Below are 14,317 nucleotides of genomic sequence, written 5' to 3' on the forward strand. Positions count from 1 at the left end.
CTGCGGCCCCAATGGGGTGCTGCCTCAGCGGCTCTGTGGCTCCTGCCTGTCCCAGAAGCCGTCTGCCCCCGTGGTCCCCACTCTGACCTGTAGAGCTAGCTCTACTTCTTTTTTTGTCCTCTGCATACCCACGCAGCTGAACAGTCACTGATCTTTCTAATTAACATATTCACTTACATCCCACTCACTGTCTCCCTCCCAGTCATCCCCTCCTACAATCCTTCCCCTTATCCTTTTTCCCCTTCTCTGAGTAGGCAGAGTCCCTTGGGTATCCCTGTACCCTGGCACATTAAGTCTCTGCAGGTCTAGGTGTTTCCTCTCCTACTGAGGCCAGATGAGGCAGTCCAGTTAGTAGAACACATCCCACATACAGGCAACAGCTTTTGGGATAGCTACCGATTACAGTTGTTCAGGATCCACATGAAGACTAAACTGCACATCTGTGGAGGCCTAGGTACTTCCTGAGTATGCTTATTGGTTAGTGGTTCAGTCTCTGAGAGACCCAAAGAGTCCAGGTTAGTTGACTGTTATTTTTCTGTGGAGTTCCTATCCCTTTTGGGTCTGCAATCCTTCCTCCTGCTCTTATATGAGAGTCCCCAAGCTCCATCCACTGTTTGACTGTGGTTGTCTGTATCTGTCTTGAGTCAGCTGCCTCAATGGAGCCTCTCAGAGGACAGCCATGCTAGACTCCTGTCTGCAAGCATAACAGAGTATCATTAATAGTGCCAGGGTTTGGCGCTTGCCCATCGGATGTAGCAGAGACTGAAGGAATGGCCAACTAATAACTGGTCACTGATCTTTCTATCATCTCTATTCCTCTGTTCAGGTATAGCACTTCTCTGAGAACAGTGATTCTCAGCTTGTGGGTCAAGACCCTTCGGGGGAAATAAGTGACCCTTTGACATAGGTCACATATCAGATAATCCTGCATCTCAGATATTTATGTGGCATTCACATCAGTAGCAAAATTATAGTTATGAAGTAGCAACAAAAATAATTTTATGGTTAGGGTCACCACAACACAAAGAATGGTATTAAAAGATCGTAACTTTAAGAAGGTTGAGAACAGGGGTTAGAGAGATGGCTCCGTGGTTAAGAGCACTGACCACTCTTCCGAAGGTCCTGAGTTCAAATCCTAGCAACCACATGGTGGCTCACAACCATCTGTAATGGGATCTGATGCCACCTTCTGGGGTGTCTGAATACAGCTACACATCTGTGCATGTACATAAAATAAAAAATAAATCTTAAAAACAAAAAGTTGAGAACCACTGTCTTAGAGGTTAAACGTAAACGGTGCACAGTGCTTGGGCTTACACACTGCTACTATTATGTGAGAGATGTAGGTGGAATTGCATGTTTTCTTTTACAGCCATTAAAGAATGAGTAAGTCTCCTTCTCCTTTATTGGAGCACCAGTGCTGCTTTCTTACCCATTGTGTGAAGATTTAGTTAATATATGAAGTGCTGAGAACAGTGCCTGCGGAGGTTAATCCCTCAGCCATTAGCCGGCCAGTAATGCCTCTCTGAGACAAAAGGAGCCCAGTATTTATGCTCCTGTCCAGTCCGGCCGTGAGCTGTCTGAACTCAGCACTGGGCTTTGTGTATTTCAGGCGGCAGAATCCAGTCAGTACAGGGCGTCCACGGGGACACAGGTGAACATTGAGTGTTTCCCAAGTGAAACATAGAACACCCACCCTCTCTCCTTTTATAACTATTTCAGCTGAAGGATCGAATGTTTAATATGAATTTCTATTAAAGAACCAAATTCCTGATCTCAGAGTGTTTATTGTATTTTGACTGGTTATTACTGGCGCCCCCTGCAGGATTGATGAAGTATTTTCTTGGCCTGCCTAGGCTTGGCTGGGAAATCCTCTGAAAGCTTTGTGATTTGGCAGCATACTGCAGCTCTGCAGTAGGAGGCCTGCAGAGAGCATTTTCTACACGCTGTAAGGTTACCCGGGTCTTCCAGGGTGGTGGAAACTCATGTGATAAGGAAAAGAGGATATGTTAGGGATGGAGAAATGCTGTTTGGCCTACTTCGGAATCCCTTACCACTCTTTGGTGGTATCCTCTGATGCCGGGAGCTGAGCTTCTCTTCTTCAAAATGGTGGGCTGTCACAAAGCTTATTGGTGAGTACGAGCAGCAGGGCGTCTGGAGAATCCACTGTAGTGTCTGTCCCACAATACACATGTTTAGTATCTGCTCCAGTCCAGTTTACAGGGTAACCCAAACTCATCCCCACTGGCTCTGCTAAGGGTAAGGCTTTCCTTTGTTTAAGCATGTTCTTTGCTGCAGAGGGATTTTTTTTTTTTTGTCTTTCAGCCAGCAGGTGGCAACCAAATTAAAGCTAAAAGCTCATCTTATTTCAACATGGGTAAAAACATTGGCTTTTGCATGACGAAATGGCAGATTGGACAGAGAGCATTTGGAACTGAAGGAGTGACACCAAGGGAGTGCTCTCCACGCTAGACCATGGGTGCCGAGGCTGGCTTTCCTGGGCCTCCCTTTGATTTCGATTTCTGTATATCCGTCAATGCCGAGATCCTGAAGGATCCTGCTTCTTACAACACTGTACTGACACGCATGGGGAGTGAGGCCTAAGTTGACATGACAGGCTGCCTGTACAGATCAATGCTGTTTGTGGGTTTGCATATTTTGAGGTTTTAATTTATCAAATGGCGAAAATGTCACTGCTATCCTGAGTATTGCCACCATGAAAACCCACTCAGCATAGTTCATGGCACACAGCGAATACATGATTGAGCTGCACAGATTAGAAGGCTTATGTTTATAGACACATGTCCAGTGGACCATGGGATCACATGTAGTCTGACTAACCCTTTCCTCATTGGAGGAGGATGTGGAGACCTAGAAGGGTTAATTTCTATAAAGTTACAGAGATTATTATTAATAATAATAACTATTATTATTATTGATTACAAATTGTGGAAAGCACAATTCCCAAAGCCAGTAGTTTTATTTTTCCCCCAACACCTCAGGGTTCCTCATTATTTCTCACTGGTGTTTGATGGTACTGAGCCTGGCTTGCCATTGAGGGCTAACTGCCCTGTTTTTAAAGACTGGCCAGGATGGGCAGTGTGGTACCACCATAATGGCTGTATTCAGAAGTGTCCCGAGTCACCATCACATGGTACGTGCTGCTAGCTAATGTCCCTTGAGATAAAGTCGATCCTGAACGGAAAAGATAACCCCTCATACTCAATGCAAGTCAGCCCTGGCTACGTTTCTCTCCATTAGAAGGCTATCCCCACTGACTATTGTACCTGCTTACGTGGCCAGTGCCATGTGATTATCTGATTGGCCAGTAGATATGTCTATTGCTGTATTCCAGGGAAAAGAACCATACACTTGCTTACTAGCTGATCTGAAGGTTTGCTAGGGATTTGCCAAGTCCTCTAAAGGAGTAGCCAGAAAGGCAAACGTTTCCTTTGTTTAACTTGCTGCTTACCACTCTTGGTTTTATGGTATCCATAGAGGGAAGGGAGGGCTGGTCATTCTCTCTTTGCTTAGCTGATGACTGTTACCACCTTATGCATGTAGCTGCCAGTGTGAGGTCTATTGGTTACCACGCAGATGGTGGTCCATGTCTGTCAACCGATCATGGATTCATCATATTGGAGATAAAAGAAGTTTGGAGGGGTCCCCAGTGGAAAGTGGCCCACTTTTTAATCTTATGTTTAACTCTCTCTGCCTACCTGCCCCACCCCCCTGTGTGTGTATATGTATGTGTGTATATATAACTCCTGTGGTTGCATACATGTTTCTGGGTTCCTGTGGTTGCATACACGTTCCTGGGTAAGTGCAGATGCATGCACAGAGGTTATAGAACATCAGAATGTTAGTCTTTACCTTATGTCTTGTTAGAGACAGGGTCTGTCTTTTGTTGGTTGCCACTGTGTGTGCTAGGCTGGCTGGCTGGCCCATCAATTCTTGAGATTCTCCTGCTTCTGTTGGCCACCCTGCCATAGTGGAAGTTGGGACTAGAGATGTTGGTTGCTGTACCTGACAATACGTGGTGGACTCTGGGGATTTGAACTCAGATCCTCATGCCTTACCCAGTGAGACGATTTCCTAACCCACAACCTTCCTTTTATATATGAAAAATCTCAGTGAGATACCATTGAACCATCAGGTCTCAGGTAAGCAGAATATTATTTTATGCTATTCCTAAGGGCAGGAAAGATATAATTTTTAGTCATTTCAGTTCTAGTTAAATGCTCCAAATCCAGTAGAACATAATCGATGGTTTAGGGAAGCTAAAAACAAGAGGTTTTCCTCCTCAGCTGTGTACTTGCACATAGTCTAGTACAACTATGTATCTCCTTGAATCTTTCTTTCCTGTGTCAGGAGTCTCTCTGAGACAGGCTTCTATTAAATTTATAGGGCTTGTATTTATCACATCCTCATGATGTATACCAGGAGATTGAATGAAGCAAAATCTGAAATTCACAGGGATAATTTAAGCACAAGCAAAGGTGAGATTTGGGTGGACATCATGCAGGTACCCTCTCAGAGATGCCAGTTCATTCAGGTGTTTGCTGCCTCTAGTCCCGGAGAGAGAAGATCCTAATTACATGTCTACTTCCAGGCCATACACACAAGGCAAGAATGCGTAAAGGAGGCTTCCAGCCTTCGAGTCATTTCAAGTAGCGAAGTTAGTAATGTCTCTAACATCTTGGACTTATAAAGCAAAGGTCTTCTAAAATTAGATACTTGTAATTTATAATTAGACTTAATTATAGTTGTTGATTAGTTGAAAGTGGTAATTTAATGCTGTGCTCTGGAGGATTATGGACTTTGTGTGCTTTTCTTGTACATTTTTTTAAAAAACAAGGATTCCAAAGCTCAATAAGACAAAGACAGGTGGTGACTACTGACAAATTAGTTGGTTCTAAGTGGTAGTGATTTTTGGGTTCTTTAAAAGTGGGAGATAAAAGCACAGAGGGAAAGGCTGGGGGGACTACTCGGCAGGTATGAGCACTATCTGCTCTTGCAGAGGACCTGGGTTCAGTTCCCAGCACCCACGTGGTGTTTCACATCATCCACAACTGCAGTTCCAGGGAATCTGATGCCCTTTTGTGACCTCTGACCTCTGTGTGTAAAGGCATACACATGGTACACATAGATTTTATGAAGGCACAGTGTTAATGCTCATAAAATAAACCTGTAGGAAAGAAATATAGATCCCTGATTTCAGACTGTGTAAGTGGGCAGTGGGTTTCCTTCTCAGCTGACATAATGTTTATCAACCATGACCAATTCTGTAATAGTTTATTAAGAATAAATTCCAGCCTTCCAACATTTATCTTACTAGGAAAGAATGGTCCTATCAGGAATCTAATATATGCCATCCCTCCATCATGTTCTCATAGCTGAGCCAACTTGTCTGCCTGCTTTCTAGGGAAACAGGACATCTGAAGTCCTATGTCCTTGGCTATGCCAGTGGCATTTGGATTAGCAGCAATATCAGCAAGTGACCATATCTCGGGTGGTGTTTTGAAGAGAGGGCTACAATAAATGTTTTATGCCCTGAAGAGATGTAGAGTTCTATGAAGCCTTGACAATAAGATATAACTTCCACATGGCACGGTGCTGGTGGAATAGAAAGCTAGATTTACTGAAGAGGGATATAGCAGTGATGAAATGATTATGCAATGAAATGTTCAGGCGACAGTGGTTATACTTTTTAGAAGAATGCTGACAGAGCCCTAAGTTAATACTAGATCATCTATGCAAGAGGATAAAAGCCTTTACCTTAGGAACTACTAGGGCCTGATGGTTTTAGTCATACTTATTTAAAGCACCTAAAACAACAGTCTCAAACAACTGTGACATGGGACAAGACAGCAAGCAAGAAATGGGTATGTACTTCGATGCAATGTTGGCTTTGACCCAATGTGATTGGATTATTGAACCCGGCATTTTCTTGGCATAATAGTGGGTCACTTTGGGAAAATCATTATAAAAAGATTTTACTGCTGGACACAGAGGGAAAATATAAGCCCAGTACTCAGGGAGTTAGAGGCAGGTAGATTGTTCTGAGTCTGAGGCTATGTTGGTCTATGTAAGAAGTTCTAGGGCAACGTGGGCTACCTACTGGGCTACCCTGCTCCCAACAAATACAAAAGGTTCCAATGTTGTTATCATACCTTTAAAGTGTGTAAAGTCTGAAAAATACTTATGCTTAACACATCACAAATGTTCCTATGCTCACAGATCTCAAGGGAGACCAGGAATATTAAGCACACAGGGTTGTCTTTCAAATGGAAAGATGTACAAACTGTTCTTCTATCCCGAAAGCTATGAACTGGAAATGGTTACAGCCTACTGATCTGTGTTATCTGTTGGGTCAGGCCATATAAAGTCCCCACAATCAGGAACAGAAATACCTAGTAGTCTAAGTGACTCATTATCTGTATAGTCAGAGGTTCCCCCATGCTCCTATGACCAGGACCAGAAGTGGTTAATAGCCCAAAGGACCTCTATGCTATTTGCATGCAAAAGACCAGGCCAGACCCTTCCTTAGGCCCTTAAGTCAGTACAGATAGCCTATCTCTAGAACTCATCTTCTTGGAAGAAATCACATGTATCCTGAGTCAAGTTTTGATGTAATCACACTTCCTTGTGCAGCAGGAACACATTACACCAAGATTTTTTTTTTCTGTATTTTACTGTGTTGAACTTCTTTAGGAATACATTTTCTGTCATCAGACTCCCTGAAGTCTTGATCCAGGCTGACAAAGTCAATCTGAACCAATTTTTCATTCACTCCTCCTTGTGGTTCACGTTCCTGCTTGCTGTGAACACCTGCAAGGCCCCTCGTTTCTTTTCCAGAGAGAATATATGTAGCCCTTGTATGGCTAAGTTTTGAATCCATGATGTTTCATTTGACAGGTATAATATGCATGTGGACAGCTTGGCTTCTTATTTCTCCAAAAAGTCTTCAGAGGGTTTGGAATGTTGTAGCTGCTCTGGTTGCTTTTGTACTTTGAGGTTTCATTACTTACACAAAAATATGGTTAAATCTTTCCCTGTTGTAGAGACTTCTGGGCCATTCTGTGAGGCAACAAGTGTTTTAAATGAAGAATATGTAAATAAACCTAGAGCTGTGGTTGCTGAGCTGGGAAGACAGCTGTCTGTAAAGTCCTCCCGTTGTAAGTATGACAACCAAGATTCAATGCCCAGAACCTATGTAAAAGAAAACCAGACATGCTAATAGGTGCTTGGTAGGCCCAGCAAGGATGAGGTGAAGACAGATGTAAAGATATGTAGATTCCCAGGTCTCTTTAGTCAACCAGGCAACCTGTAACATAACCTACTTGATAAGTTCCAGGTCAATAAGAGAACATGTTCTAATTTTGAAAAGGAAGGAAAAAGCTGGGCTGTGGTGGCACACGCCTTTAATCCCAGCACTTGGGAGACAGAGGCAGGCAGATTTCTGAGTTTGAGGCCAGCCTGGTCTACAGAGTGAGTTCTAGGACAGCCAGGGCTATACAGAGAAAGCCTGACTCCAAAAAAACCCAAAAAACGAAAAAAACCAAAAAACCAAAAACCAAAAAACAAAAACGAAAAAACAAAAGAAAAAGGAGGATGGCTCCTGAAGAATAACACCCAAGGGTGTCCTTTGTCCTCAATAAATAGGCATGTGAACATGTGTGTATACACATACATATGCACACATACACATGCACATGCACACACAGGTGCACACACGTGCACATACATGCACATGCACACATATGCACACCCACACATATATACACACATATACACACCCACACATATATACACATACACACCCACACATATATACACACATGCACATGTGCACCCACATGTGTACTGTAGCTGTCATTTTGAAATGAATCCTTTGCACTAAAGCCAGTTATTATGAATGTACAAAAAAGAAGGTAACTCCTTATCACTAACCTTCTCTTTGTGTTTATCACTAAAAGGTTGACAGCTTGTTCCACTCCCAGAGTGAGCGCCACGATATGAGTTCCTCTTGTCTTTTCTGTCATCTGACTTCATAATCAGAACATTTAATTACTATTTATAGGTAACACGGCACTTGCCTTGAGGGTCAGAACAGTGCACAGAATTTAAAAAGATATATAAATTATTGACCAGATACTGTAAAAATATTGGCAGTATTTATCTATATTTGTATTTATAAAAAATGCAAAATACCTAGTAAAAGAATCAATTTTGATGAAATGATCAAGCATGGTGGCTTCCCTCTATAATCACAGCATCCACAAAGCTGAGGTGGAAGGTCATGCAAGTTGGGGGGCACCCTAAGATTGAAGTCAGGCTGAGCTGCCAAAGGAGTTTCTAGCTAGTATGAGCTATAGACTGAGCTTGGCTCAACACCACCAACACCCGTGCTCCCAACATTGGTCATATGTTAGGGATCCTGAGAGGGTTCTTTTATTTTACCTTGGTACTTCTCTCATTAGAGTACAGGCTACCATTGTTGGTTTCCATAATATTATCGCCATGTTATTTATTTACCTGTGACATGCAAAATATCAAGTAGCTACACCTAACAGCAGAGCTCCTTTAGATTGGGGAAGTTATCAGATCACTATTGAACTCACTTTAAAATTGCCCATGATGTTTTGTAAGTAGGCTATAATAATGAGAAATCTAGATGCTTAGATCAAAGAATATTTATTCTGAGTTCTACCTCTGCCTCCTTTCTTCCTGCTTTTTCTCATTAAACCTGAACCACCACTCCTGGAGCTACAGCATTCTTATCTACGTGCTGGGAATGTAAAACAGCTGCCACTGAAGGAAGAGAAGCCAGGGATCAGCTGCCCTTTCTCCCCAGCTGCTCCCTGCCTTACTTGTACTTTAGGATAGCCCTGCTCCCCTTCTTAGGCACCTGCCATTCCCACAGGCTCAGAAGCAGAAACCTGATGGTATCAACAGCAAAGACAGCCTTCCTGAAACCTTTGATTCCCGACTCCCCACTCCCACCCCCCATCTCCCCACCCCCAATTCCCACAGGCTTCTCCCAGGCTGTCATACACAAGTGCTTATTGACTCCTGACTTTTAGTCTCCTTGGGCAGAGTAACTTCACACAATAACTTCATGGTCAGAACATGCCCTGCATCCCTTTTGGGAAGAAATTTACCTCTTGCCCTCATCCTGTAAACAAGGAATGGCCTCTATTTAAATTCGAGGAAAAGGAAGAGGGAAGAGGATATTATATCAACTAGCCCGGAGCTTAGGGAGCAGATGTTTTTCTTGTTTCATTGTTCAGAGAGAATCCTCAAAAACACTGTCCTCTATAAATCAGTTCATACTTTTCTTTAACTTGGAGAAGACAAAGCCTTGAGGGTGGATTGGAAATTAAGGATAAGTACTAAGAACTCAAAGCTTGCTGTAAAACACTAGCTCTCAGGTGGAAGAACTGTAGAGCTTAAACCAAGATGAAATCATGGGGGGAGTGTAGATACGTCTGAGTCTAGCCTGATTTTTTTTTTTTAAGGCAGGGTTTTACTAGGCAACTGTAGCTTGGCTGACCCCAGTACTCACTATGTAGCCCAGGCTTGCCTAGTAGAATTCTCAGCTGCTGAGATTACAGCCATGTGCCAGAATGCCAGAATGCCTAGCATTTTCAACTATGAGATTTTTATTTTTGGCCTTAGTATTTTTCAAGTATGCTGCGAAGTATCAAATAACAGGAAGTAGATTTACTTCAGCAATGAAATGTCAAACCAAAATGAAGAAGATACTGGTGCCTTCTGTTAGAAGTTTAGGTTAGGTTTCTGTGTGATCTAGTCTCTGCCCTGACTACCAAGGCTTGGCTGTGTAATGTCAGCCTGGACATCAAGGAAGTGACAACACAGAAGGGAGAATAGTCAAGGGCTTTTTAGTGCCTAGAACTTCACAGATGCCCAGTAAGTCCACAAATCTTTAGCCTCAGATCACAAAACAAGCAAACAGAAGAGTCTGAAGTTTAACACACTGAGGGGACCTCCTTAGTAGACATTGAGCATCCTTGATGATGAGCAAATGCAGCATTTGATAAGGCAGACACAGAACATACGCTCTCTCTCTCTCTCTCTCTCTCTCTCTCTCTCTCTCTCTCTCTCCACATATAACTCTTACTCCTTTGGGCAAATTACATTTTGGGGGCCAGGTGTGGTGGCACACCCCTTTTATCCCAGCACTTGGGAGGCAGAGGCAGGCAGATTTCTGAGTTCGAGGCCAGCCTGGTCTACAGAGTGAGTTCCAGGACAGCCAGGGCTACACAGAGAAACCCTGTCTCAAGAATTCAAAAAAAAAACTTTCTTGGGGAGGAATGTCTAGAGATCTGAAGCTTTAATCATGAAAATTTCAATGCATTTCCTTTGCTTATCACAAAGGTAGTCTATAACCACAGGTTTTCTGAGGCCTTTCCACTCTGAGGTCACATCGAGGCTGTTCCTCTTGCAGTGTGCTGGATGTCTGCAATCATCCAGGGTATAAACGTTGATAATTGTGCACATTCTTCAAGGTCTTGAGGATTCCTTTGTATCATCCCTGCCATGGGTGGCCCAGGCTGGGAGGAAGTGACAGGGTCCAGACAGGTGTGTCACTGCTGAAACCATGTCCTGATGACCCATGTTAACTCCAGGGACCTTGTTGCTGATCTATGTCCTCTGTCTTCCGTCCATGTGATTCATAGCCAGGCAATGTCCTTTCTTTGCATAGATCTGGTTATGTGTCTACCCTGACCACCCTTTCGGGATGACTTCCCACTGCTTCCAGAATATAATATAAATCGTTTAAGACACGAGAAGTCCCTAATGACCTGCTACATATGTATTTGTTTTTATTTTAGCCCCCCCCCCCCGCTCACTCTTCCCAGTACGTTTTAGAAGCTGACATATGGTAACCATGCATGTTTATGGGGTATAATATGATTTATACATGAATACAATGTGCCATGATCCAGTCAGTGGAATTAATGTGTCTGTCCCTTAGTGTATCATCTTTTTATGCTGAGAAACTTTGAATTCTCTTCTAGTTCTTTGCATTGCAAAGCCATTTGCCTTTTAAAAATGCATTCCCTCTCTCAGTTTGAAATATACTTTTTTGTAAGATTGAATCAATGTTCAATATTATATCTTTGCCCACCTTCCCTCAAAATAAACATCAGAGAGATGGGTGGTACCGGACTCACCAAGCCTATCAGAAGTATTTGTAAGAAGCCACCTAGAGTCTATGTAAGATGAGCCGGCATGTGGCTTTAATGGAGACATGTGCTGACAGGAATTTTTTTTTTTTTTTTGATGAAGGATTGCTCATTTCCTCAAAGTTTCCCACAGTGGCCATTGTTGGTGGGCAGGTCTTGCTCTAGGATAGCGAGGAAGTCTCAGTGAGCTTCATTCCATGCCTTTCATTCACATTTGAAAGGCTACAATTTTTGCTCTGGCCTGAAATCTTTGCAAAAGCCTTTTAAAGGAAATGTTTGATGGTGTTTGATGGTGACTCCACTGACTTCACTTTTGATAGTCCTGGCGTGCACGTGCTTTCCCATTCAGCTGTGTGGGATAAGGTAGAGAGGCAGGTTCCCTCGACAGAAATCAAACTACCCTCTTTTGGCTGCTTCACTGGGTGTGTGCGTGTGTGTGTGTGTGTGTGTGTGTGTGTGTGTGTGAGAGAGAGAGAGAGAGAGAGAGAGAGATATCTTTTCTGGGTGATGTATTAATTTTGCTCACCACAGCTTTGTTTTGATAATCCTTGCAAGGTTAAGACAAATACTGCTTTTGAGCTCGACAGACTTTCAGCAGGGGAAGTTCTGGAATGTGACTCATCTTTCTGACCAAACATGTGATTGTACTGTGTTGATTGAAGCTCTTGATAACTTAGGGAGAGATATGTTTCTCAGAACATCACAGAGTGAAGTTTAAATTCAAAGGCTTTGAAAGGTAGTATTCTCCTTCTGGAAAGGATTTTTTAAACTGCTTCTGCTTAAGCAGAAAGGGCAGCATGCTGTAAGATGTGTGTGCACAGACTCCCAGAGAACACCTCCCTTCATCACACGGCTTCCTGCTTTCCTGATCCCATAGCAGTTGTGATGGGAGCTGAGTTTTCTGAATGTCCACTATGTTCTAGACTGTTTTAGGAATGTATGAAAGGCATACATGCTTGGAAGGTGATGGCCACATGGGATTTTAGAATGTTTACTACTGCTTAATTCTTGCCCGTAGGAATGGAAAATATTTAATATTATAGAGTAAATTTTTATTGGGAAAGAAATAAACACACACATACACACAAATGACACTTTTAAAGGAAAGCACAGAGATGAAATATGGGGAAACAGGGTAGTGGGAAATGGATTTTGTAGTTATGGTGTAGCACAGGCACTTAAAAAAACAAAGTTATTTAAAAGTGATTAGTTAGGCTAGCAAGATGGCTTAGCAAATGAGGCTTGCTACCAAGCCTAGTGACCTGTTAGATCCCTGGAACCTATCTGGCAGGAGATGTCCTCTGACTATACATACATCTTGTGATGTATGCCTTCCCCCTCAACAGACAAGAGATAAGGAATTGTTTGAAAATTGATTCATTAAGGCTGCCATAAATTCCTACAGTAGATTCGCTTGACTACGTTGTGGCAGCTCCCGAACATGAACATGTCTCTGGAAAGTGCATTGGTTCTAGGAGACAGAGATTTCCTGGTCTCTCAGCCTTGGCTCCATAACCATTGGACCTGCTTCCTCCCCTTCACCTGCCTTAGTAGCTGCTTCTACAAAAAGAGTAACATAGACTGGATGGAGAGAACTGTAGGCCTCAGCCCTACAGTTTTGAGTCTCTCTTTACATTTTCATAAGGCTTATGTCCTCTTGATTCTAGCTGTGTTCTCAGAGACTTTAAAGGGAGAGATGTCAGCAAATTATTTAAACAAATCGTGGAAAATACCTTCCTAGGTATTCAATTCAGGAGCATAAGCTGACTGGGTATGAGGACATTTAAGGAGCTACATTTTCCCCAGACTGAGAGCAGGACATTTAGAGGAAACTCTTGGTAGTACCAAGTCTAAATAGTACTTCTGGAAGGACTGTGAGAATATGTGGAAATTTCGCAGTCATACTTCAAATCCAGCCCAATGGCCTATGTGTTCAACCAGGACTCAGGCCAACGGCCCTAGGATAGCCATAAATGAAGCCCAACACAAAATTTTAAGGTGACTTAAAACTATATGGGTGCATGTGTGATTTTTTTTTGTAAGTGAATTGAAAAGTTCTTAAGCATGCACTTTGTAGATGAAAACTTCTGTTTCCATGTGAAATGTTGAACTCTTAAATGAATTGTATTCTGAATGTTTTAAATAATTCACTAGTTTTCTTAAAAATTATTTTCACAAAGGATATATAGCCAATAATACAAAGACATAAATTCAATGGAAAACTAATTATACCAAAATTTTGCAGAAATAGAAGTTTATTTTCTGTGATTCTACGTTGTTATTGATGGATGAGTCAACATTATTAGGTTCTTGGTAACTGAAAGTCTTTGCTACAATACCAAATTTTCTCAAGGACTTAAATGTATGTACCATATTTAAAAAGCAATTAACAGTTATTTTCAAGGAAATACTTAGCACACACACACACTAAAACTTGATTTTTATTTATGAATCATTTTTACTTTTATTTTGATAGCAATTAGTTCTGCAAACCCTGTTTTTCAGAGCTCTGTGTAAGCAGAGGAAATTCAGAGTGCTATGACTAGCCTTGCTGGACTCAGATAGGCCTACGTGAAGGCAGGTCTATCTAGAATCCTTCAAGAACCAGAGTGGAGCCACTCGAGTATCGGGGTGCCTTGCAAGAGGAGTCTCCGGACACCTGCAAGGACCTGCACAGGACTCCCCACAGGATCCTAAGACCTCTGGTGAGTGGAAAACAGCGTCTGCTCCAATCCAATCATGCGGAACCTGAGACTGCATTAACTAAGGAAGCAGGCAACCCGGCCTGAGCTGGGGCACAAGTCCCTTCCGGTCCACTCGAGCACCGGGGTGCCTTTCCAGAGGAGTCTCCGGACACCTGCAAGGACCCACAAAGGACTCCCCATGGGATCCTAAGACCTCTGGTGAGTGGAACACAGCTTCTGCTCCAATCTAATTGTGCGGACCTAAGACTGCATTAACTAGGGAAGCAGGCAACCCAGCCTGAGCTGGGGCACAAGTCCCTTCTGGTCCACTCGAGCACTGGGGTGCCTTGCCAGTGAAGTCTCCAGACACCCGCAAGGACCCACACAGGATTCCCCACGGGATCCTAAGACTTCTGGTGA

The 14,317-nt window shown here is 42.8% G+C and overlaps 1 protein-coding gene across 3 annotated transcripts in view; it reads left to right on the forward strand.

Annotated features, from left to right (window-relative positions):
• Arhgap18 (Rho GTPase activating protein 18) overlaps positions 1 to 14,317 on the forward strand; it is a 221,199-nt gene that overhangs the window by 48,671 nt on the left and 158,211 nt on the right. The window contains exon 1 of one of the 3 annotated variants that reach the window (XM_029482497.1): positions 2,054 to 2,132. The exons of the other annotated variants lie outside the window; for them this stretch is intronic. Coding sequence (XP_029338357.1) covers positions 2,077 to 2,132 — 56 coding nt within the window. The 5' untranslated portion in view covers positions 2,054 to 2,076. Of the gene's footprint in view, positions 1 to 2,053; positions 2,133 to 14,317 lie in introns of those variants that run through there. 3 annotated transcript variants of the gene reach the window in all.

Source organism: Mus caroli, chromosome 10 (assembly GCF_900094665.2).
Source record: "Mus caroli chromosome 10, CAROLI_EIJ_v1.1, whole genome shotgun sequence".
Lineage (NCBI taxonomy): Eukaryota > Metazoa > Chordata > Mammalia > Rodentia > Muridae > Mus > Mus caroli.